This window comes from Chinchilla lanigera, unplaced genomic scaffold (assembly GCF_000276665.1).
Source record: "Chinchilla lanigera isolate Chin_1 unplaced genomic scaffold, ChiLan1.0 scaffold00140, whole genome shotgun sequence".
Taxonomy (NCBI): Eukaryota; Metazoa; Chordata; class Mammalia; order Rodentia; family Chinchillidae; genus Chinchilla; species Chinchilla lanigera.
This window is the reverse complement of record NW_004955541.1, coordinates 272817-297653: the sequence shown is the minus strand read 5'-3', so window position 1 is coordinate 297653 and position 24837 is coordinate 272817. Positions and strand designations below refer to the sequence as shown.

General features: G+C 52.5%; 1 protein-coding gene across 2 annotated transcripts in view; it reads right to left on the bottom strand.

Moving 5' to 3' along the window:
• Positions 1 to 1635: 1635 nt before the first annotated feature.
• The window catches only part of Usp10 (ubiquitin specific peptidase 10), a 53837-nt gene continuing 30635 nt past the window's right edge, over positions 1636 to 24837 (bottom strand). For both annotated transcript variants that reach the window (XM_005410965.2, XM_005410964.2), the window contains exons 5-14: positions 16994 to 17085; positions 16211 to 16320; positions 15767 to 15822; positions 15458 to 15561; positions 13210 to 13309; positions 12251 to 12428; positions 9764 to 9929; positions 7081 to 7225; positions 5600 to 5665; positions 1636 to 2656 (exon numbers count right to left, since the gene is read on the bottom strand). In XM_005410965.2, the coding sequence (XP_005411022.1) occupies positions 2469 to 2656; positions 5600 to 5665; positions 7081 to 7225; positions 9764 to 9929; positions 12251 to 12428; positions 13210 to 13309; positions 15458 to 15561; positions 15767 to 15822; positions 16211 to 16320; positions 16994 to 17085 (1205 nt within the window). In that variant the 3' untranslated portion in view covers positions 1636 to 2468. The remainder of the gene's footprint in view (positions 2657 to 5599; positions 5666 to 7080; positions 7226 to 9763; positions 9930 to 12250; positions 12429 to 13209; positions 13310 to 15457; positions 15562 to 15766; positions 15823 to 16210; positions 16321 to 16993; positions 17086 to 24837) is intronic.

Sequence of the window (24837 nt, the reverse complement as noted above, 5' to 3'; positions counted from 1 at the left end):
CCTTACTGATAATGGTGATACCCTAACCTCTACAAGGGGGGGTCTCAGGGATTATTCCAGTAGGTGAGGTCACAGGTGGGGGCCGGGGAATTGCAGAAGGATTCCTGTCCACTTGGAGACCAGAGCTCATGGCCCCATACGGGCAGAGGAAGTGGCACTGACAGCCAGGACACAGGCCCTCCGTGGACAGACTTGCCAGCACTCCTGGACTGGACTTCAGCCTCCATGACGGTGAGACTTGTCTTGTTCTGCCCCAGCCTGAGGTACTGATTACAGTAGGGGACATGCACGCCGCCTCACTAGCACCACATGAAAAGATCCTTTGCTGCCTCTCGGGTGGCTGGAACAAGTTGAGCACAGCACAGCGGGGACGGCAGCCTTGGGAACAGGTACAGGATCACCACACACCACACAAGACGGTGGCCTGTCCCAACGGGCCTGGCTCCTTTCCACCCACTCTCGAAGCAGCCCCGAGACCCCACAATGGGGAGTCTCTGGATACCCCAATCATTCTCAACCTATTTTGAGCTTGACCAAACGTGTATTCCGGCAGCTCACAGCCCATGAATAGTATCTGAGGTGGGGCTGGGAATACAGCTCCGTGACACAGCGCCTGCCTGGCAAGCTTAAGGCCGTGAGTTTGATTCCCAGTATCACCAACAAAAAAAAGATAACTGAGGGAAAATGTTCTCATCTAATTACACAGCACATGTTGTAAGATTTCAAAGCAGTTGCTGTATGCGATGACTGGATCCTTTGCTAGCCCTCTCGATCAGCTTCCTATCGGGGCAGTTCCCAGGTCAGACGGTCCTGCTCCGGAGAGGGACACACAGTAACAGAGCCACCACACACGGTCAAGGGCAAAAGACCACAGTGGTGGGGTGGGCACACTCAGAACAGATAAGCCACGGCGGAGGAGCAGGGCCATGGTCAGGGTGGGACGCACAATCCAGAACTCAACCCAGTGCTTTCAGAAAAGGGTTCTGCTGCACCTCTGACTGGGTTACTGTGGGTGTGGGCTGCTTCCCCCAAGGTTCCTTTGGTTTCTAATCCCCATGCTCCATAGGAACTGTATGTTACTGTAACGAGAAGCTGATTATGATATGACTGTAATCCAGCCAAGCAAACCAGAACTGGGTTATGATCGGGTAAGGAGGCTAAGGAGATGACGTTAGTACTACAATTTGACAAAGTAAGCTTTTTTCCCACAAGAGCGGCACAAGCTGATCAGGAATGCCAGATGGTAAGAGGAAAAGCTGGGGAAAAAACTCCAACTGCAGTGAGACCAGGTGGAAGCAGGGAGTCCACGCAGGGCCCCCCTCACCAAAGGCTTCCTTCTCTCTGTCCGTCCATCCGTCTAGAGCTCCTCCTGGCCAGAGCTGCCCTGAAAAGATGCTTGGCCTTGCCTGAAATCACGCACCGGAGATTCTGAAACTGCTGAGGTAGGGAAACAATGGAAGGAGAAAAAAGGAGAGCAGCCTCGCTTTGCTGCTAGCTGAAGAATCAAGAGCTCTGCCCCCAGATCAGTGCAGTGTGCCACCCTCACCTGGCTCGGCCGCCAGGGCCTCTGCAGGGAACGCTGCCCGAGAACCCGTCACCGGGAAGGGCACTCACACGTAAAGAAACACGCACAGCTCTAAACCAACTTTGTGATTTTATTGATGGGTGACAACTTCATACTCCTAGGTATCACTGTGTACAATTAGGGACGCAGCATTAGAAGGGGCAGATGGCAGAATTAAAGAGAGCAGACGTCAGGAAATACCAATCTTCAGTGCTTTGCCCGTGTTTCATTATGTGTACACAGAAGCATGAAAGCAATTTGAAATCTTTAATGGCAATAGAGTTACAGTCACCCATCTACGTAGACTAACATTGTTTAACCCCAAGTATCTGATCTGCAACGTGTATGTAAGCAGTGACTCATCGCACAATTATTAAAATGTATTTTTCCCGTTAGGAACCAGCAACTTATTTTTCTTTTGAAGTAAGAACTATTTCTTCTCTGATAACTGGCTCATTTTTTATCATTTATCAAAAACTAAAGGGTAGGGGAGGAAAGTGTGATGGCTTAAAAAATTTATTCTTTAAGGAAAGATAAAATTCATTTTCACAAATTTACAAGTGTTGCTGGTGTAGATTTATTCTACTAAGCAATTAGACTGGAAATCAAATGCAAGTTCCCCTTTCTTCTAGAAGGAATCAGAATTATGATTATTATGTCAGAATTATGGGTTTTTGTGTATTTTCTTAAAATCAAACGACAGTCTGTTTCAACCAAATGATTCTGGTTTGGAAGTTAGAAGTCAGCACAAGTGTGCTGCACACAAATCCCCCGGCGTCCTTCCATCCTAGCCCATTTTTGCAGAAGGGACAGTTTCTCTCTAAGGAGCCACTAAAGAGGCGGGAAGTCAGTGAGCTGGAGCTTTACACAGCGGCGTCAGGCACACACTCGCGGCACACGGGGCTCACAGCAGGTCCACCCGGCGGTAATACAGGAGGTAGGCGGTGCGCTCGGCGGCGGGCTTCAACACCTGGTACTGCTGAATCACCCTGACGGTCTGGTCGTCAATGCGCAGCCAGCCGTTGAGCCCGATCTGGAAGACGTCCGTGGTGTAGTGGCCGCCCGTGGCGCTGTTGCCGTGATGGTAGACCACTGCAAGAGAGCGCTGGGGTGAGAGTGAGCGCGTGCCTGGGAGCCTTACACAGGGGCAGGGAGCAGAGGCGTGGCCACAGGAGGACACGGTGGGCGCTCTGTAAACAAAGCTCATTAGATGGACAGGGCTCACACAGATGAACATACTCATGGAGAGGTTTGTATGCACGCATTCATATGTATATGTATTATGTACACACTTTGTACATACATTGTGTATTTATGTAAAATGCCTTATCTTACACTCAGTACATAAGTCACACACACATTAACACTGAAAACAAAACAAAAAACACTGAAAACGCCTCACCCTCACAGCGCCACCCTGTGGAAATACACATGCACGCACACGTATACACTGCCCCCCCGCCCCCCGGCTGTGCCCTGCCCTGAGATATGGGGTACTGTGCTGCTACGCCATCCGAAAGACTCTGAGCATGTGCAGGACAAAGATAAAGGTGTCAGTTACAGTGGAGAATGGAACAGCCAATGCTCTGGCCACTTGAGGGAGGACTGACTGGCAGGCTGTACGGGCGACCTGTTCCGCCTCAAGTCGACCTGCCCAGGTGGGTGGGAAGGCGCAAGGAGCCGAGGAGGGGCCTCTCCGCCCAGGGCTCGGGTGCAACCCTTCCCGCCCCCTCTGCTGACTGACCCGGCTCTCGGCAATGCACGAGGCCAGATGGATGGGGGAAGAGAAGGGCTCCAAGGGCTCTCCAGCCCCGCCGCAGGGCAGGCACAGGCCAGGTGGGTGGGGGCTGGAGAGCAGCCTGCGGGAGGGGCACGGGAAGGGGGACAGCAGTGCAGGGCAGGAGTGGGGGGACCCTGCGGAGGCAGCGCCAAGGATCCCTCTTTTCCTACAATGAGGTGTTCCTGGATGCCGATCAAGGCTTAATGCTGCACCCCTCTGTGGCAGGGGCAGAGCCACACGCTGGTGGACACTGGTGGTGTGTGTACATGTGTGTGTGTGTGCGCGCGAGCATATGTGTGTGCGTCCGGACAAGGAAGATAGGCTGTGGCACGACTGTCTGGTCAGGGGTGCCGCCGATGCAGGAGCCCAGGGCGCACAGGGCAGAAGCACTCGTCAGGACGGTGCGCGTGTGCCAAGAGGGCAGTTCCATTCCCCGGCCAGACTCCAAGCTCTGCACAGAGGAACTGACCGGGACCCAGGGCTGCGCCGACAGGAGGGTCAGAGCGCACCCCGTGCTGCTGGTCACAGGGAGCCAAGGGCACCAAGGACATCCCCTCAGACCCAGGTTCACTCGGCTCTGTCCTGATTGCCAGGTCCGCGATGAGGACCGCTGCACCAAAGCGACCACGTGGGCAGCCCGTGAGGAACTGCAGGGCTGGCGCTCTGTTCCTGAGACAGAACCACGCTCCTTGCATGCCAGCCTCTCCCGAGCAGCCTGGGGACAAGATGCCCCGTGCCCCCGCACCCCCACAAGCCCATAGGACCACAACTGAGAACCAGTCTGTGAAAACTTTCCACGTTTCTCTTCTGAGAATGCACATTATTTTCCTCAGTCCCACAATCAGAATCATTTTAAAAAGTACTTTCGTTACTCACATTTCACAGAGAACTCTAAGCAGCCCAGGGTAAGACTGAAGATTAGGGTGCAGGAGGGCAGGCGGGCAGTGTGTGCACTCCTCCTGGGGCCCACAGACGAGGACTCCCCAGCCCTGGCCTGGACTGTGCCACACAGGTGAGGGAGGAGGGCCTTGGGCAGCCAAGCAGAGCCGAGCAGTCCACTCCGGCAGGGGAAGGCACAGAGAAGCCCCCTCTGCCACCCTGCCTGGGGCTCAAGAGGAAGGGAAGGGGCTGTGATTGGCTGCCTTCGAGGAGGGTAAAGTGAAAAGAGAAAAGTGCCTGGAGGGAAAAGAGACTGGCAGCACCTTCCAAGGAGGCACAGGGCCTGCACCCACTGGCCAGGGGCCAAGACTTCCCAGGACCCCAGCAGCAGCCAAGGCAGACAGGGGCCTAAAAGCCCTGCCGGCCACTTTAGGCCACAGAAGCGTGACTTTTCCCTCTTGTGCCTGGATGATCCTTTCACAAAGGACACTGCTGCATGCCTCAGGGTGCTACCAGGAGCAAGATGGGCACTGAAAGGGCCGTACGTGGCAGGCTTGTTTTTAAATATAAACAGGCTCATGAGAGGCAACATGAAAGGACATGAAGAAGTTAGAAAACTAAGAGACACAGCCAGAAAAGCAAACAAAGGGCCAGGGATATAGCTCAGCGGCACAGGCGCCTGCCTGGCAAGCGCAAGGTCCTGAGTTCGATTCCCAGTACCAAAAAAAAAAAAAGAAGAAGAAAAAAGCAAAACAAAAGTGCCACAGATGGCAACAATCAGAGATATAAAGGCTCAATGGCTTTAAGATGACTGGGGCTATCTGGACAGAAGACAGGAAGGAAATGGGTAGAAGGCTGGAAGAAAATCCAGCGTGGTGGGACGCTCTCGGCCAGGGGGAATGAGGCCTTGGATTTGCCTGTCTGGCAATGAGTGTGTGCCATTCGCCCTCCTGGTTGACTTCGGGGAATGTGGCGTCTGAGGAGCCAGTACCACCTGCACTTTACGGCACCACGAGGTAAGGGCCACGGAGACACAGGGACGCGGACTTGGGAGGCACTTTCCCAACTCAGCGGGCACCCACAGGTCACCCTGTGGGCGCCTAAGTTGCTGACTCAGGTGCTGACTTCCAGCAGGTGTATTCGCTTCTGGCGAGGCCTCAGGCCAGCCCAGCTCGGGGCCAGATGGTGCCCGGGAAACACTGGACACTCAGGTGCAAGTGAAGTGCACCCCCAGCTTGTCTCCTGACTCACAAGCTTTGGGGGCATGCCTCAACACGGCTGCCCGTCTCCTGTGAAGGCGCACAGCTTGCCCGTGCCGAGACGTAAACCCTTCTTATGGCTTTAAGAAGGAAGCAGTGTTGTACAAACTTACTTACCTGCAAAGAGCCTGTAGGTCCTGTGGCATTTAAAATTCTTATTTTTAACACCTGGAGAAAGCAGTTCTGAAAAACAAAACATCAACAAGTCCCATTTACAGAAGGACTTCATGGCCACCTTATGCCCTGGTGGACCCATGAGGACATGTGCAGTGAGGTGACATGCAGTCTGCAGCAGACCCGATGCAGGACCAATGTGCTCACGTTGGAAGCATCTGAGAAACAGATACTCTAAAACACAGAAGAGAAAAGTGCTGCAAACTCCAAACAGTCCCAGAAACCTAAGAATGAAGACACCTCATCCTGGAGTCTGGTCTCAGCCGTGCTCTGTGCGTGCGGCTGAATTCCCAGAAGTGACTCAAGACTCCACTTCCTTCCTGTCCTTCTGTCCCCACACACGTCATCTTTCTTTTCACGCACCGCATGAGGTGGCAGCCCATAGAAAAACACATGGAACAGGCAAGAAAACAAGTGCAGGGCAGGTGTGTGCCACAGGGAGAGCTCCAGGCACAGGACGCACAAGCTGAGGGGCGGCAGTCAGGTCAGAGCAGCTCGGCGACCACCTGCCGGGACCAGGGCTTCGGAGACAGAAGATACTAAGGAGCAGGCACCCACGACACCACGCTCTCTGATGGTCCCCATGCTGCTGTGCACAGCCTCAGGCTGAGGGGCAGAGATGCGAGACAGGCCGCAGCCAGGGTGTCCGGGGTGCAGGCTGGAGCCGCGTATGAATCAGAGGAAAGGCCTAACCAGCAGGGCACTGCTGGCGGGAAGGAGACACAGCGTGCCCTTGCGGTCGGCCAGAGGGACGGAGGGCAGGCTGCTTCCTCTGCGTGGCCCAGGAAAGTCACCAGCCTCTTCTGTCCCTGGACCCGCGACATTCTGACTCCCCTTGGCTGAGCTTCACCTCTGTACACTTTTCACCAATCCTGAAGCTTTCAAGAAAAAGCTTTCTTTAAACTGTGTGTGGGTTTTTTATTTACTCTTTTTATTTTGTTCTTTGCAGTGGGAGGGATGACCCGGGGCCTCATGTAGGCTAGGGGCACAGCTCTGCCGCTGAGCATCATGCTTTAGGAGACGACTGTAGCACATCCTCCTTTAAACTGTGACGCCGTTCCCTATGGACACGTGTGGGTGACGAAGTGCCACAAATCTAACCCAAGTGTCACTGCAACTGGAGAAACTCCCACTGCCGTCTAAGTAGGCTGCCTAGCACAGCTGTCCATAGTTAGTCTAGGACAAGTGCTTCCCACTGATTCAGAAATTGCTTGCTGAATGGAAAATAATGCTTTCTTGATGGACAAAAGCTTCTATTTTTCTATTCTAGCAAAATTATAGGGTTTGGTCACTTTCACTTCTATTGTTAAAAAGCCATTTTCATGCTAACATTATTATAAAAGTCTCTCAAAGACAAGAAATTGAAAAAGAAAAAAGCCAAGCGGAGAGTGAGTCCGGGGCCCAGCCCCGCGGCAGCGCCTCACCCTTGCTGATCTCCAGGTCCACGGGGTAGTCGATGCTCTTCACCAGCTTCTGGCAGCCGCCGGTCTTCTCGTACACGAAGCGCTTCAGGTGCAGCACGAGCACAGGAGGCAGCTTCTCCAGAGTCACCCGCCGGCTGACCTCGACCTGGGCACACGGCACACGGGGACACATCTCCCTGTCTGACCGGAGCGGGGCTCATCCTCGCGTCCCGGCGCAGGGACGCGGGACTCACACAGTCCAGGCAGCCCTGGCCTGAGAGTCACCGTGCTCTGAGCGGAAAGCTGTGCCTCGGGGTCTCAGTGATAAGCCAGCGTAAGCAGCAAAAGCCAACTCAGCAGGAGCTTGAGCTAGGTGTGTGTCAGCCTGTGCTCCCACTCTTCCACGGGCTTGACGGACTGAGGCCGGTGTGCGTTTCCAGTCAGACATTTCAAATAACCCCAAAGCTACTGCGTGCTCCTGCCGGTTTTACATCAATTTGGGGTTATCAATTTATTATGCCCGAAGTATTCTCATAGGTCTAATGAATGCTGATTTTAAATAAAGCCAAGCTTATTGAAGTAAAATGTGTCTGTATTATTCTCTGCTTAATACTTTGTAATGTCAGGCCAGGCCTGGTGGTGCACACCTGTAATCCCAGCACTTGGGAAGCTGAGGCAGGAGGACTGCCACGAATTCAAGGCCAGCCTGGGCTACAGAGCAAGACCCCATCGCAAAACCAAACAACCAACCCATTAATGATGTAAGAGAATTCTTTTGATAGAAATAGTTTTTAAACTTAACAATCCAAAAGACAGCAAGACGCTGAGGACAGCAAACCCTTGGGGGACCAGGCACTCTGTGTTCAGCTGGCAAGGCTGACTCAGAAGTCCGTGCTGGGGGTTTCATGAGCTCCATGCCCTCCCAGGCCTGCGTGACCGTAGGTCCAACCCCAGGAGCAGAAACTGCCTCACAACTCCTCATGCCCATCGAGTGAGTACCCCACAACCACCAAGAACCTATGAGCTGACAGAGGCGGCGCCAGAGACCAGGACCTGGTCCCCTTGCCAGTCCCCTTGCCGGTCCCTCGAGGGCGGGACCAAGTTATCTCAAGGGTCTGTTCAGGGCTGAGACAGACCTGGGCCTGAAAGGGCAGCTGTTCACAGCGGCTCAGGGGAAACGTGCGCTCGGGTGGCTTCCAGGCCAACCCGGTGAGGCCCAGTCTAGTCCCAGCGGACGCCAACAGTTTCCACGCTCGGACACATCCCGTGGGCCTTCCTGCACATGCTCCCACAGGAAGGAACTTTCCCACCAAACACAGTAACATTTAGTTTGGTATTTTTAAAAGGAAATTTTTAAAGTGATATCCAAGAAAATATGCTATCGCCTTTTCCAGAAGCCGTCCTTGCCTCTTTTCTAGAACCTCTGTTCTCCGGTGCCCACCTCCTGGTCTGAGAGCCGCAGGCACACAGAGCTGGAACAGTGAGCGCCTCTTCCCCCTCCTGGGGAAGCTGCCCCCAGGCCTGCAGGTGGGACAATCACACAGACCTCCGCCCCACCCTGAGGCAGCCCCAGCAGCTCAGTGCTGAATGGCAGCAGTACAAACACAGCCAAAAAGGGTCCTCCCGGCCATCCAGGGCAGGGCTGAGAACCTGCCAGCAGGACAAGTGGCCCAAGACTGCCGCAGCTGGCTCACAGAGTGTGAGGAGGGCACAAAGGCGCCAGGGACAGCGATCTGTCTCTGGAGGGTCACCGCTGCCACAGGCGAGCCAAACTGACAGTCACCCAGAGCCAGACACAAAGCTAACTGCCGCCTGACCTCCTGCCAGACCCTTCTCGGCCTGCTCACTGCCATGCTGCTAGCTTCCTGGCGCCAGTGCCATCAGAAGCGCGTCAACACAAGGTGCAGGGCTAGGCCCGACCTGCAGAGAACAGTTCAGCCAGCCTAGAGCGAGGGAGCCGGCCACAGACAGGCCCCAGGACCCCACTGCTCTCCTGCGTTCGGCACGAGCCACAGAACAGGACAGGCAGCCCGGCCGTGGCCGGGCCACTGCACTGCTCACACAGTTCCACAGCAAAGCACTTGTCTCCCAGCACACTGGGCCCCCTGCCATGGCCCAGGACAGGGAGGACAACCTCTGCAGCACGGGCTCACAGGGCAGAACACCCAACACCCTCCTGGGTGCTGGTCGCAACCTGAGCTCTAATCCACTACTTTTAACTTAGGAATAAGACGCAGATGTCTTCCTTTTCAGATCAAACAAAGAGCGAACAGCATCTGAACAACGACTTTCTATCCTCCATGCCCTTGAAGATCTATAATCCAATGCAAAGCAGATGTGTTGAGAGGCCCTAACTAATCTTAATAAACTGTCGCATACCGTGAATACAAACAAGCTACTCAGCCCTGCTTCAGGGCGATGCTGACTTCGTGAAACCATGATTAGACTGCCAGAAACTGAAACGCCTGCTCAAAGTCACTGACCCAGGAGCCCAGGGGCTCATGTTCCGTGACTGACAGTGAATGCCGGCTGGGTCATCTGCTCTAGCCATGTCATGCTAATCTACAAATGCTCAGTCCAAACAAATCAGTAACTGCTTGGAGTGGCAGAACTGAAAGACATTTCCCCTCAGCCCTAATTCTGTGTTCTTCCTATTTACCCAGAATGGCTCAGGATCAAAGCTCCGGTTCAGCTGGGGCCGTACCTCTTGTTTGGTTTTTGTGGTGTAACCCTGGACAGATTCTCTGGCCACCAAGCTCTCGAGCGCATCCTGGACAGTGCGTATCTTGTCGGACTGGATATCCAGCTGCAGCGTGAAAAAGGGCTGCAGAGTGGCAGATTCTTTTGAACTCTGCTGGTAAACCACCGACCTAGGAATTGAGAGCAAAAACAATGTAAGAGCACACTCCTTGCTACTTTCACTTAGGATTAACCAACAGACACAGAATACATACTGAAAATCGGATTATTCAGCATCACTTTCAGAAGACCGGAGACAACGGGAAAGCCAAAAATACACTGAATTGGAAAATACCTGCTGAACACGACCTCCCCAGTACTATCAACTACAGCTGCCACTGACAGATTTTCCTTACTTGGGCGCTCTGGAAGAAAACATTTCATCCTCCAAATTCTGGCACCGCCATGCCTCACTATGATTTAATGCACCAGTTAATAAATGTGACCATCTTGCCAGGGCCTCAAACTGCTGACACTTTTCGTTTCAAAGGATCATGGCCTATTCTAAAGAACACAAGAAACCGCATGGTACACAGGGCACTCTGCATGGCATGTCCCCCTATGAAAGTGACACATGGGGGTACAGAGTGTGGATAATAAAAAACAAGCCAGCCTTCCAGGAAGAAAGACCGCCACTTCCAAGAAGGGTGCCAGCTCAACCTTGTTTTCTTAGCTGGCTTTTCATTTTTCTTTTTCTAAGTGTTCCAAGTAAAAAAGTGTGTGTGGGGCACATCTCGTTTAGCCTCAAACAAAAACACTGCAGGAGCTCAGCAGAGCTCAATTTTGGGGCCCGAGTGGCCTCATCTGCAAGCAGAGTGCAGTGGTGTGGACAGCCCCGCAGGTGCGGGTGCAGGTGCGGGTGCGGGTGCGGGTGCAGGTGCCAGGCCTCCCCACAGGTGTCTCCGCCTGGGAGCTCAGCACAGCCAAACTACTGAGCACACAGACTTTGGGGCAGTAGCTGTCTGGGGCCACGTGCAGCAGTGGGGACACCAGTAAGGGGCTGTGGAAGAAGTAAGAAGCAGCCCTCTGCCTGGCCTTCCTGGGAACCCTGAATTTTATAGGAGAATCTCAACTGGTCTGCATAAAGATTCGTGCTTAGTGACAGCTTAAAAAGAAGAGCCCAAATTGTAAGAATTCCTTCCCTCTGCTTTACTTGGGGTAGGGGAACATCAGCTTTTAAATTTGAGACCAGCTCTCACTAAGTCACTGCGTTGCCCAGGCTGGGCTTGAGCTTGCAATACTCCTGTCTCGGTCTTCTAGAGTGCTGGAATTACCAGCATGCATCAACACATCTGGCTGCTTCACCATTTTCTCATAAAGGAACAACCAACTCTGGCACAGAGGCCACTCGGTAGCTGGGGCCAGCACCCATGTAGGCCATTCAAGGCCACCAATTTGTCCAGCGTGGACCCTGGTACTTCTCCTAGCTAGGAGATTTGAAGTCTCTCGGCACGGTGGCCATCTGTGGACACTCCCCCCATGGAAATAAACGGTGGCCTTGTCTGCTCCTTCATGCCGTCCCCTCATCTCTGCCTCCCCAAGGGGGTGTGCCAGCAGTCCACACACCGGGCTGCTAGTCTGTGGAGCCAAGGGCAGTCACCTCTCACAGCTGCTCACCCACCTGCCCGCTGCTCTCCCTGCCCACACCACACATCCCAGGGCCACGTCTGCTGAGTCCCCCGACCACGCAGCTCCACAGAAGCGCCAGGGTGCCAGTGAGACAGGGCTGAGGGTTTGTACCTAGGTACCACGGGGTAGCATTCAGCTTTACAAAAGGAGATCCTGCCATTATCACAAGGTGGGTAGAGCTAGGGGACATTAAGACAAGTGAAATAGGCTAAACACAGAAAAACAATATGCGCATACCACATATGCAATCTTTTCAAAAAGCCAAGAGTACAAAGAAAATAAAACTGACCCCTGGGGCAGGGGCGGGCAAGGAAATTCGAGGTGCTGATGAGGGGAGGGAGTGGCTCACATATCCGGTAAGCCATCTGGAGAAAGGACTGCCAGGCGCGGGCTGCAGGAGTTCTGCTAAGCGAGCAGACTATGGTTATTCTTGCTGCCACAGAGGGGGCAATTATGTGAGATAATGGCCGTGCTGCCTGCTGCTCTGAGGAAACCACCTGAGTGTCTGTGTCCAGTTTCACCTTGTGAACTTCAAAGTTATGGAAACACACGACACGTCCCCAGTGGGTGCATGCATTTCCCTTAACAGTTCAGTGAGCCTGCTCTGCCCTTACCGCGCAGCAGTGAGCGGGGGACGCTGTGGCCCACGGAGCCCTGGGGACAGAGCCCAGAGGCAGTCCCAGTGAACAGCAGGGAGGACCAGCAGACAGCAGGCAACGATGCCCAGGCACAAGGTGGCAGGATAGTGCTCACACCTCCCATGCCAGCAAAATGGCAAAACGTAGCACAGGCAAACACTACATTATTCCAGAAAATCATGAACCTGATGTGCCCGCCAAAAATGCCAGTGATTGGAGTCTGGACGAAATCCGCCTGGCGGGTGACCGACGTCTTGTTCCTAGGCCCCACTTGCTCCCACTCCTCCTCGCTGCCTTCACCTTGCTCTTCCTGCTCGTCGTCGTTGGCCAAGGGGCTTCTGGGCCCATTGGAAACCGTGAGTTCTGCAACGAAAGGGCCTGCTCAGGCACCCACTGACGAGAACATCGACGCGCAAACCAACCAGGCTCGCAGGGCACCAGCCGGACTCGCGGTGTGTTTACACCGAGTCACAGTGGCCATGCAGCAAGGGCACAGGCCTCTGGCTGCTTCAACTACTGGGAAAGGCCTCGGAACAGGCGGGGACTGCGAAGATGCCCTGGAAAGCAGGGAGAAATGCGTCGTTCCCTCTGTGTTAGATTGGGGGCTGTGGTCCTGTGGGCAAGACCCCTATTCTTGGGGGCGCGGGGCACATGCTTTAGCACTGAGGGTTGGGCTAAACTCACCTGCAGCTTAACTTTAACTCTGAATCACCCAGGGAAAATGTAAACATGCTGTGTGTGTGTGTGTGGGTGTGTGTGTGTGTGGGTGTGTGTGTGTGTGGGTGTGTGTGTGTGCAGAGGAATGATAAGGGTACGTTAGTAATGCAGACTCCCGCAGTCATGTGGGGATTCCACAAACTAGTCTTTCTGTTTTTCTGGATGGGTGATCATTTCTGAACTAAAGTTAAAGGAATCAACAGCCGAGGTCCTGGATAAATTTCAGCTTATCTAAACAGAATATTATTAAGGGTATAGAAAGGGCAATGTCAACACAACTGGTGTTAGGAAGGAAAGGAAAACTTCTGATGGGAAGAGATGAGGGCTGGAAGGGGAGAAGCAACTTCATATAAGAACAAGCTGCAACCTCTGTTTAAACCAAGACTTGGGAAGCTGGCTGGACGCAGCGCGCAGGAGGTGAACCTACTTTCACTGTCTGGCGAGAGGAGCTTCTTCAGGCTCAGCATCTCCTCGTGCAGTCCGTTCAGGATGAAGCCCAGGTACTCCTCAGCGTCTTCCTGTCGACCCTGGCAAGCGGAAAAGCGATGGCACTGATTGAGCGGACTGCTGGCCCAGGCCAGCGGGACCCACGGCACTTCCCCCTCCGCTGAGACTCAGGGCTACAAGTAAAGCAGTTCTAAAACTGACAGGAGGGTTCTTCAGACTGCTGAGTTGGGGGCGGTGGATTAGTTCTAGCACTTCTGGGAACTTACATTTCCTTTTTTATATTTTCCTGTGTTTTGCATTTTCCCTAATATATATACATGTATACCTGTCAATGACTTTCTGATACTAGTAAGGTTATTTAACAATTGCTTTTCTGTTTCACTGACACAGAAGACCGAGAGCCCTTGCTGCACACACCCAGAGCAGCCGTGAACTGGCAACCCCGTGTGGCTCCTGGGAGAGGAGTGGGGCATGTGGAGAAGCTGGATGGACGCAGGCAGCTGTGTTACACACGCACCCCACACACAGCCACAAACGGAGTCACACGTCAGCTCTCTAACCCCTCCCTCAATGGCCTGCGTGACTCTGACTCATAGGGATTGGTTCACATTGCGTTCCTGCTGCACACCTGCCTGTCCCAAGGGTCCACACACTCTCTGCTCCAGGCCTCTGGGCAGACTGCTCTCTCCACAGGGACCGGCCGTGGACAGCCAGGTAGAGTGAGCAGGGTACAGTGGGCACACGGTGAGCCGGGGCCACTCTCCCAGCAGTGGCCCACTTACCGAGTTGGCCACGGCTCACGTCTGGGAATTTGGATTTTAAAAGATTCCCACCATTCCATGCACTGATAAGGAACTGAGCCTACACTCTGCACAAGCAATGTGGTTTTGGCTGAAGACTTGTCTTCCTTCTGCACATTCGGAAGTTAAGCTCCAGCCAGGCAGGGGTGGATCTGCTCCCAGGACTCTAATCCAGCGTGTCCCCGAGAGGCCGCACCGCATGCCTGCTATCACACATGATGCTGGGGAGATGCGTGCTGCCGGACAACTCTAAGGGAAGAGCCCAGGGAGCCCTCCAGACTTCGCCATGTGGGTTTCCCTGTCCTGATTTGCTCTGGATCACTGTGTCGTAAAAACCCATAACCACAGGTGTACCAGCTGGAGGTCTGAGTCTTGCCAGTGAATCACAAACCTGAGGATGGTCTTGGGGACCTCAACATGTTAAAGGTCACTTCAAAAAGATGCTTCTCAGCGTGGCTTTGGAGCACAACCCTAGAGAGCTCAGCCTCAGGAAGCCCTCCCTGAAGTGGAGCTTTTGTCCTGCTTGTGCGTGCACATCTGTCCTCTGTGCTCGTGGCCCTGCGCCAAGCTCCAGCCGTGTGAGGTAAGTGCCTTGAGGGAGGAGGGTAGCTTTACCACATTGCTGTGTCCCTAACAAACACTGCACATCTCCTGTTACCAGGGCAACAAATCCAAGTCAACACCAAAAACTGTGTCAGGAGCCTTTAAAAGGCTTATACTCTTGGCAGTGCCTTGCAGTGTCCTGCAACGCTGCCTTGTCCTTCTCTGAAGCGTGCAGTTTCCACGGATTTCACTTAAGTGGCACTTCCTCCACGCTCTACCTTTCTGACCGGATCCCATGCAGCACTTCAACCGTCTGCACCGACTCAATGCCCACCCCAGAGAAGAGAGCAAGCAGCGCCCCGGCAACTGTGCTCAGGGTGACATGCCCCACACCACAGTCCCTGCTTGCCAGTGCCATGCCTCTGGCAGCAAGGTGTGTGGGCAAAACCTAAGGAAAAAGGTGAGGATACCTAACAGCTGCTGCGGCAGCACGCTGAGCACAACAGCTCTCCAGACACCGACCCGGGACGCTCTGCTCCACAGCACAGGAAGGGGCTGGGCCCCTGATGAGCTCCGTGACCTGGATGATGACCTCACCTCTGGGGACTCTAACAAGGCCACAGGAACCATACTTTGCTCACAGGGTCAGTGCTTAGAGCAGGATGTGGTGTACAGTGAAAGTCACACGAGCGAGGTCCAGTCACGAGGACTGTCACACTCTCAGTTCATCCAAATGAGGGATCCACCATCAACCTGGAGTCAGTCCAAACACCCACCACATGACAGCACTGGAGACAAGAGCGCAGACGCTATGCCGGCAACAGCTACCAGTCAAAGGCAAGCAAAGATAGTGCTTTTGGTTAGCTCCGTCAGAGCAGGCCACACCTTTTCAGACAGGCTCGACTTGATGACGGTCAGGAGTCTGTAAATGTACGTGGGCTCAAAGGCAGCTCCGGGCCGGATGTCCCTCACGATTTTATCTCCAAGAGCTGCAGCAGAAACAGGACACAGAGTTTCCTAACTAAAAGGACACCATAAGGGGCAGCAGAATCACCCCACACCTCCACCCGCTGACCCCCGGAAGCCCACAGCACAAGTGTGGTCACTAACAAGACTGAATTCACCAAACTCGGTGACAGCTAGCGACTCTAACTCCCACCATGCAGGGCAGCAGAAGTGCCCGTTTCCACTCACCTTGGCGGGGCTTCGGCGGCACAGGCATGTTGGTGAACTCGTTCATTAGCCGAACACTAAATGCGGGGGCAAAGGGAAGCAGGACATTTTAGAGAAGACCTACTTTCCCTGACATCCCCTGCCGGCCAAGCAGAGTATTAATTACAATGAACTCAGCAGATGGGAGGTAACCAACACTGTCATGACTTGTGAATTCCTATGCCTGTCTACGCACACTTTTGGTATATTTTAAGTCAATAAACACTACAATGTTTTCTACTATATCTAGAGAACTCAAACGGTTTCAATTTCATTTCTGTTAACTCTCATATAAAACCATGAACAACGCATTTCTTTAAAAGAACCATAGAACTCATTTGTAGGAAGTCGAGAACTTCCAACCATTCCAATTCTAATTCTCAGAGGGAAAGCCCACCCTCCACATGCACTGAGCGTCTTACTTACAAGCTATCTATCATAGGTGTCGACGTGCAAGGCCTCTGCACCTTGGAGTACAGAGGAATGAACTTCATGAGGTGGTACATCGGAGGGCAAGCGACCAAGGCCTGCAGCGTCTAAACATCGGCGGTAAGGAATGTGAAGGAACACAAGCTCCCAAGGCACATCTGACTCAGCGGATAAACTCAGCTGGACGTGGCTGTGACCCCAGCACTGAAGGGGCTGAGGCAAGAGGATCCAAATTCTAGGCCAGCCTGCACTATCTAGCAAGCACAAGGCCAGCCAGTATTGAAGAGTGAAACTCTGTCTCAAAAAATGAAAAGACAAAACCTACAAAGGTCAAGGGGACTGAACTACTTAGAAAAGTCACACAAAAAGGAGCAAACCGTTAACTGGTGGGACATTGCCCGACAACATCCGCGTGAGGATCTGCTGTGCGGTCAGGGTTACGTTTAAGAACTTGACGCAACCAGCATCACTAAACTGGTTAGAACAGAAGTTCCAGCCCCACGTGACCACTCCACCCTACTAAATGGGACCATGCTCATGAGAATAAACTGCCCCGATTCTGGCATTCAGGTAAAAAAATCCTCCTTTTGCACAGGCTTGGAGACGCTCGGGTCAGGAATAACCCTGTGCATTACGAATTAGGCAGAACAAGTGATGAACCACGCCTTTTGGAGCCAACATTGGGGCCAGTGGCCTCGTGGAAGCTGCACCGAGCCAAGTACACCCAAAGAGGCGACCGCGGCGGCGAGCTGGCCTGGGGACTGCAGGTAAGAAGGATACAGCATTAATGTAGCACCAGTTTCCTTTATTGATCAGCCCCCGGGGTTGCAATGACACTGGCTTATGTATTAGCGTTACATTCTCCAGTAACTCTGAAAGAGTGAAGAGACATATTTAAGAAGTTAATGACATCCAGTGAGTAACATTTAAATCCAACAAAATGCTCTGGATGGGAGACTATTAGAACTCCCTTCAAAAACAGCACACATTCAAAAATCCATTCAACCCTACATCAAATACATCCATGATAAAAAGGCTTTTCAACTAATATTTCCCCGAAAACACCAACATTTATTTACGTAAGTAGGAAACACAAGAAGTGCTGATTTTAATTAGAAACAAACTCCAGTGTACCGGTATTAAAGAGCAGGCTTCTCCCCTGCAGCGCTGGCGGTTGGGCCTGTCCTGGTGACAAGCAGCTCCCTCGGACACTGTGCACAAAAGGATTTCTGCGCAGACCCTGCGCCTCGTTCTCTGGACCCCTGGCCACTGACACCCACCCCACATCAAGGGGTGCTTGACGGCTGCTCGGTAAGATGGTCCTTTGGGGACCACTGTGTCCTGTTAACTACTGTGTTTTTCCATGAGAAACCCAATGTGGTAACTGCTCCACACACTGTAATTTCTTCATGGAAAGCAAGCTTTTCATCCTCAAATTCCCACTTGGACATGGGCTCTTTTCAGTCTTAAGAAGGCTCTGACCTTGAAAAGAATGTTTGGTTCGAATATCGTTTAGACAACATATCACCTCTATATCTTGTACTCTGATTAACTACCAGGAAGGCAACAACATGTAATGTATCAGCTATTGTAACTGCCCTACTAACCTGCTTCCAAACTCAGTTTATTTTTTTTTCTCTTTAAAATTAAAAAAATAAATAAAAGAAGGCAGGGGCTGGGGGTTTAGCTCAGCGGCAAAAGCGCCTGCTTGGCATGCGCAAGGTCGTGAGTTCGGTTCCCGGTACCGGAGAAAAACCAAAAAAAAAAAAAATAAATAAAAAAAATAAAAGAAGGCAGCTCTAAATGCCGTCTTTATACATACAAATAACCATCAGAAACGCTTCATGCCTGTGACCTGCAGCGTGGCGGCGGCATGGCCAGGGCCCAGTCTGTGGCCACACTACCTGCTCCCTGCTGGTTAAGCTCCACAGTGGGAGAGAAACCCTAGACACGCACACTCTGACATCAGCATCCATCAAAGTCCTTCTTTCCTAACGCACTTGTGCTTGCAGGTCTCAGGCTTACGCACAAGTCAAACATAGAGATTAACGTGCACAACTCAAATATCAACACGAATACTCATTGCTTCTTTTTTTGAGACAGGGTCTCACTGTGTAATCCAGGCTGGCCTTGCACTCACTAAATAGCCCAGGTTGACCAGCCTCAAACTCACGGCAATCCTCCTGCCTTTGCCTCCCAAGTGCTGGGATTATAGGTGTGCACCACCACGCCCCGCTTCCTCCTTCCCTCTTCTGAGAAGGCACAGGGAATAATTCTTACAGAGCTCTCCTGAAACAGAAAGTAAAACCCTACGGGCTCAAGAGAACCCAGTGGAATGTGGTGTTAGACTAAGCTCATATAAGAGTACACACCTGGGTGAATGAACAGGCAGAGCTGAACCCCCAAACCACACACGTGACAGACAGGAAGGATGGGGCCCGTGTGTGTGTGGGATACACTAGGAACGTCATCCACACTCCTCATAGAGGTGCAGATGTGCAGCCCTCCCAAGAGGCACCATGATCACCCTCACTTCACAGACTAGAAAACTGAGGCCACATCATTGAACCAACCTGTGAACCTAGATCTAACTAAATCCAGAGGGCACACCTTCTTCTCCAATATACAGCAGGTTCCACTTAAAAATTCCTTTATGCTAAGGTTTTAGCTACCTGCTTTTTGCCACAGGCTTAAGGTCGTCTACTCATAGAGGTCTCTGAGCCACACAACAACAGTTTGTCATTTCTGGCACATCCTGTAGAGTAGTACGTATCTGACAGTTCCCACAAACCTGTTTGTTCTCCAACACACACCAACTCTCTAGTGCACTGGCACACATCCCACAGCAGCATCGCAGCCACTCATCTGCCAGTGCTTCTACGTCTAATAATTCAGTTTTCGTGCAATCACCAAGACTTAAAACTAGCTTCCTTCCTATCAGAGGGGCTTTGTTAAATGACGCACTGCCTTCTGCTGACGGCTGAAGGACGCTTGCTGAGCCCCTGGCACAGACAGCTGAGCAGTGGGCAGCCCTGCTCTAGCACAGCTCACAGGCCAGTGCCAAGAGGGACCCGGGGTCCAGCCTGAAAGGCACTGCAGAAACGCTGCACAGCCTGGCCAGGGCTAATGGAGGCCGAGAAGAAATGGACAGCAGCAGAGGACAGGCCTGGCGGGTGGGCTTGTGCTGTGCTTGCTCGGCAGGTTCATCCTAGACGCTGGTGGGGCACTGAGATGACACCAGCACATCGTGCGCTCAGACTTGTGGTCCTCTTGGCCCACAAGCTGTTTTCTTCTCCCACAGGCACACCAGGGCCTGCAGGGCAAGAAGTGTGTGTCCCAGTGACAAGGCAGCAAGAGGAGCAACGTGTCCAAGGCCGAGGGAGCCAGCATGGTCGGCTCAGCCGCAGGCGGCAGAGTGAGCCATGCTCTGGGAGGGGCAGGCCCACCCGGGTGAGAAAAGGACCCTCAGGTCTCCAGCCAGTAAGACGGGCAAAGTCTCGGGCTGGGGGGCGATGCCCAGGAGCAAGAGCAGGCTGGTGGGCATGTGCTCCTGTGCAGCACACACACAGGCGGGAAGTGAAAGAAGCCAACCTGGGCCAGGCACAGCTGTCTGAAACCTCCCTTCTAGGTCAAGCTGGTTTTGTTTTTGTTATTGTAGTACTAGGATTGAACCCAGGGTCTCAATCCTAAAATAGGTTCCTGGTCTTTTTTATTTTTAGACAGGGTCTTGCTAAGTCAGTCAGTTCCCAAGGCTGGGCTCAAATCTGTGATCCTCCTGCCTCAGCCTCCCAGAGTGCTAGGATTACAGGTGTGCACCACCATGTTTGGCTCAGTTGTTCTAACAAACTCAAAAACCTGAGCATAAACAGTACAGAGTACTTTGGACTCAGTTTCAGTTACAGGAAAAACCACTTTTGACAAAGCTAACACCACCCAGAGGTCTGGCCAGAGTGAGGCCACCTGGGAATGAGCCTCCTAGTGCTCTTAAGCAGCTGCTGCCTGCAACAGCCTGAATAACAGCGGTTGCAATGCTCCAGCCCTGGGGGCCAAAGAACAATCCAAACTTAAGCCAGCTATAAAAAGCTTTCTTTCCGGCGCTTACTCGGAGAAAGTGTACACAGGTCAGACAGCCACTGTTTCTAGACCACCCCTTCCCTGGTCCCACACCGGCTTCTGTTTGCTGATTTGAGGAACAAGGCAGAAAAAAAGCAGCTTCAGTCTCAATTCAAATCTTGTAGCACCCTCTAGTGTTCTGTTCAGCAACTGCAAACAACAGGACCTCCACACAGACACTTCAAGAACGACAGGAGAGAGGCGTGAAAAGGTCACTGACACGCTAGCCAGCAAAGGTGCCCACCCGCTCCTCTCAAGCCCTAGCACCCTGTCAGAAAGCGCTCTGGCACCCTTCCCTATGTGCAGAAGAAACCTCACACATGGAACACAGGAGACACACAATCAGGATGCTCCTTGACGACTGCCATTCTAGTGGTCCTCACTACCTGAGTTCGGGATTCATTCCACTGCTGGTATTCTCCATCACTCCCGAGTCTGATTCTCTACTAAAAACAATCTCCGCCCTAAAGGCGCTTGAGATCTCTAGCCCAGTCGCCACACTGGTAGACACGGCCTCCGTCGGCCTTGAATTAGCAGCAACTCTCTTTCCTTGAGTAGGAAGTTGCTTAAAAATAAGATCCTCGCGTCTGGATGTGGTGGTACACACCTGGAATCCCCGCACTTAGGGAGGCTGAGGCAGGAATATTATAAGCTTGAGCCCAGCCTGATCAACTTAGTCAGACCTTGTCTCAAAATAAAAATAAAAAAGGGCTGGAGAAATAGCTCAGTCCCAAAGCTCTGGGTTCAACGCCCCCGTACTAGAAAAACAAGACCATCACTCTGAGAAGTGCACAACAGACTCCTTCCTGTCCAAGGGAGTAGGCCCGCCCCACTGGCCTTATATCCCACGCAACTCTGCAGATGACTGCTTCTCTCCATCCAGGCCCAGCTGCTGCCTGTTCCCTGCACATCTGCACCTCAGACCACACTTGAGGTAAGGCCACTCACTGCTCATAGCCAGGATCGCACGGTGCAAGCCGAGTTCCCTTGGGACGTGATACCCGAATAAGCCTGCTGCTGGCTTGGGCACACGGGCCTGCAATCTGCTAGACATGGCCCATGTCCTACAGGTGGCTCTACCCCACAGCTAGGACACCACGGTGGCCCTGCAGTGTGCAGGCTCTCCACGAGCACACAAAAGGTGCAGCCATTGTGTAACAACGGGCAGGAGGAAAAGGAAAAAGGAAGTTTGTTCACATAGGCATCTGGAAAAACAATTTTAGGAACTTTAAATATTAACCTAAATTCCCTAAAACTTGAAGCTCTGAACATTCTGTGAATCGAGTGACTATAAAAAGAATTCAGATTAAGTATTCTATTGTCTAGGACTTTCTCTTACAATCAAGATACCCCCGGGTCTGTAACATGCTGTCCACTGAGCCTCTTCCTGGCGTGGCCAGCACGCCGCAGAGCCAGTCAGCATGCCCCTCCTATTATAGAAAGGACAGAGACAACCCTGACTCCCACAGAGGCTGACGCAGGACAGACAGCGAGTCTGGGCAGCCTAACGAAACCATGTCTTCAGTACAATTCTAAAAGGGTAGCTCGGTGGGATAACGTCTGACTAATACGAGCAAGGCCCATGGTTAATCCCTACTGCTACAATAAATGAATTTTTTAAAAAAATAACAATAAATTTTAAGAAACCAAAACATTAATTCCTGTCAAGAGTCAGCACCCAGTTTCTGAAGTGAACTGTGAACTGGTGAGCAAGATGGTGAGCCCCGCAGCCGTGTTCACAAGGCAGGGCTTGCGACGAGCTGGTGTATACTCAAGGTCTGGACCGCGCTCGCAGCATGGGTCATCACTCCAACGGACTACTTTATCCTTAGCTGAAGCCCAGCACGCACAGCAATTACAGCGCAGGGAGATCAAAATGAGGAGAGAGGGCCAGCTTCCCCAGGGCCAACACTGTGTCCCAGAGCCCTGCTGTGGGACTGTCTACTGCCTCTTCTCTAAGGGCAAACCCTCAGAGCTTAGTAAGAGCCCTTCTTCCCGACGCCGCCTCCTCCCGCCTGCCGCCACGTACTGCAGAGCCCCCAAGCACAGCAGTGGGGACAGACACACGCTGCACCCTCCCGGCCCTGCCCAGCTCTAGCAAGAACCGGTGTAGCCACCTAACGTAAGACACACCCGTGAGAACCGCCAAAGTGACTCTGTGCTCTCACTTCTGTAACATAAAAAGTCTGAATGCAAGTTTCTTTTCCTTATGGAATCTGGACATGCACAAAAACTGAGCTGCTTAATATCCTTTCCTCTCAAGACTTTATACAAAGCTCAAAACATTGCCCAGTGATTCAACACAAATGATTTCTAAACTCACCAGTAGTACTAGGGTTATGAACTTGGATGACTGTGTAAGCTAAGATCATGCTTGCACATGTTTTTAGGCATCCAAGTTTGTTTTCCTAGCTAGAATGGTGCTGCATGCCTGCAGGAGGCTGAGGCAGGAGGATCTCAGAATCCAGTCTCACCTTGGCAACTTAGCAATTTAGTGTTGCAAGATAAAACAGGTAGGGGTGTAGATCCCCCGCAGGAAGTTTGTTTTCCTAAAATGAGGATTTAGAGGTCATTCACCATTTAAAATCCACACCAACAGAAGGGGCACAGAGCTAGCTGGTTCTGGGGCCCAGGCACACTTGGAGCAGTCTCTGCTGTTCTGCTTCCTGCCCTGAACGCTCTCCCACAGCCTTCCTTCCCTTGTCCGCCTTCCTGGCTGCGTTACTGGGTGGGGACAGCAAAGTGGCCTGGACACAGTGCCACCACCGGCGACAGACCATCTTTGGGTTCTCAGAGACTAGTACTACACGACAGGGCCCCACAAGACAGGGGCAAGGACATTCACACAGAAAGTGAGCCAGCCGGACGGTGAGGTCGGACGGGGCTGCACCTCTTTAACTCTGGCACACCCATGATCAATGCTATGCTACTTGGGAGTTTTAAGAGGAAGGGCAAAATACTGGAGAATCCTTTCCCCTGGAAGAGGGCAAGTACCTGTGTGACGTATAAACCACCAGACCAAAGAACAGTCTTAGGGCCAGGTGTAGTAGCGCACGCCTGTAATCCCAGCACTTGGGAGGCTGAGGCAGGAGCACTATGAGTTCAAGGTCAGCCTGGGCTATATAGTGAGTTCAAGGCCAGCCCGCACTAGAGACTGTGTCTCAAAAAAAAAAAGCGAAGGACAGTCTTAGGGCATGTTTCCCTTCCCACACAGACATGTGGATGTGGACACTCACTCTTCTGCACAGACCCAACTGGTAGCACTGCTCACCAGTAGCCATTTCCAGGCACAGGACAACTGGTGACACTGCACACCGGGCAGCAGAGTACAGGACACTGCTAGAGAGCCCTCAGCAGCACCCTCTGAGGCTTGTTTGTCTAGTTCTCGTACACGGAGGTTTACTGTACTTGGGCACTGGGCCTAGTCCCTCTCCTTGCCCAGCATCGTTTATACGCCTTTAAAACAAGCCATACTGACACATGACTTTAAAACATCAAATACAAAATGGCTCTGTCTGCACTCTGAAAGCATCTGATCCAGCTCAGCTTGGAACACAATATATGGTCCTTAGTCAAGACTCACAGAGCACTCAGTGTCCATCAGACCCTCATACTGAACGGGAAGTGTCAGGGCCACAAGTCCGTTCTGCATCGAGGGCTAAAGTGGGGAGGGCACAGCCCTGCAGCCACACATGACGACAGCAGCTGAGAGCGTCTCCGAGTCCTGCGGCTGCCATGCTGAAAGCCCCTCCTCCTCCGGGTGGGGGGGGGGCCCACGGCTGCAGGGGCTCTCTCCCCACTACACACAAGTTACACCTAAGGCCAAACAGCCAGGGGCGAAACACTGACCACCCACATGGGAAAGGCCCCGAGACAGAGAAGGGGCGAGCGGAACCCAGTTCCACGTCTGAGGAACCGAGAGCTGGCTGTATTCACCTCACAGTGCCTCAGCGGGGATTCTGATTCTTTTACAATGGTCTGCCTGCCTAACGTACAATTCACGTCTGGTTATGTGAAGAGAACGTGGCCATTTACTAAGCAGACTTAACGACAGGCTAGATGGTCTAGTAACGAAGGCATCTGGCATATGTCAACTTGGGATCAAAAACTGTGGCTAGAACTCAAAGAATGAAGGAAAGGATAGGCTTGATTGTTGGCTTCTCCATCTTTTCCCAAAGGTGACACAGTGACAAGCATAAAGGTCACCCTCAGCTGGGCAGAGGGGCACAGGCCTATAATCCCAGCACTTTGGGAGACTGAGGCGGGGGATCACAAGTACAAGCCCAAACTCAGGCGTGGTGGTGCGCCGCTGTGATCGCTGTGGGTTTGGAGGCCCGCCCAACCACACAGCCAGACCCTGTCCTGAAAAGTTCCATCAAACAAAACAAAAAACCCAACCAACCAACTAGGGCCAGGGATACAGCTCAGTGGCATAAGCGCCTGCCTGGCAAGGCTAACTCAGTACAAGATCCTGAGTTCAATTCTCGGCATTAAAAAAAAAAAAAAAAAAA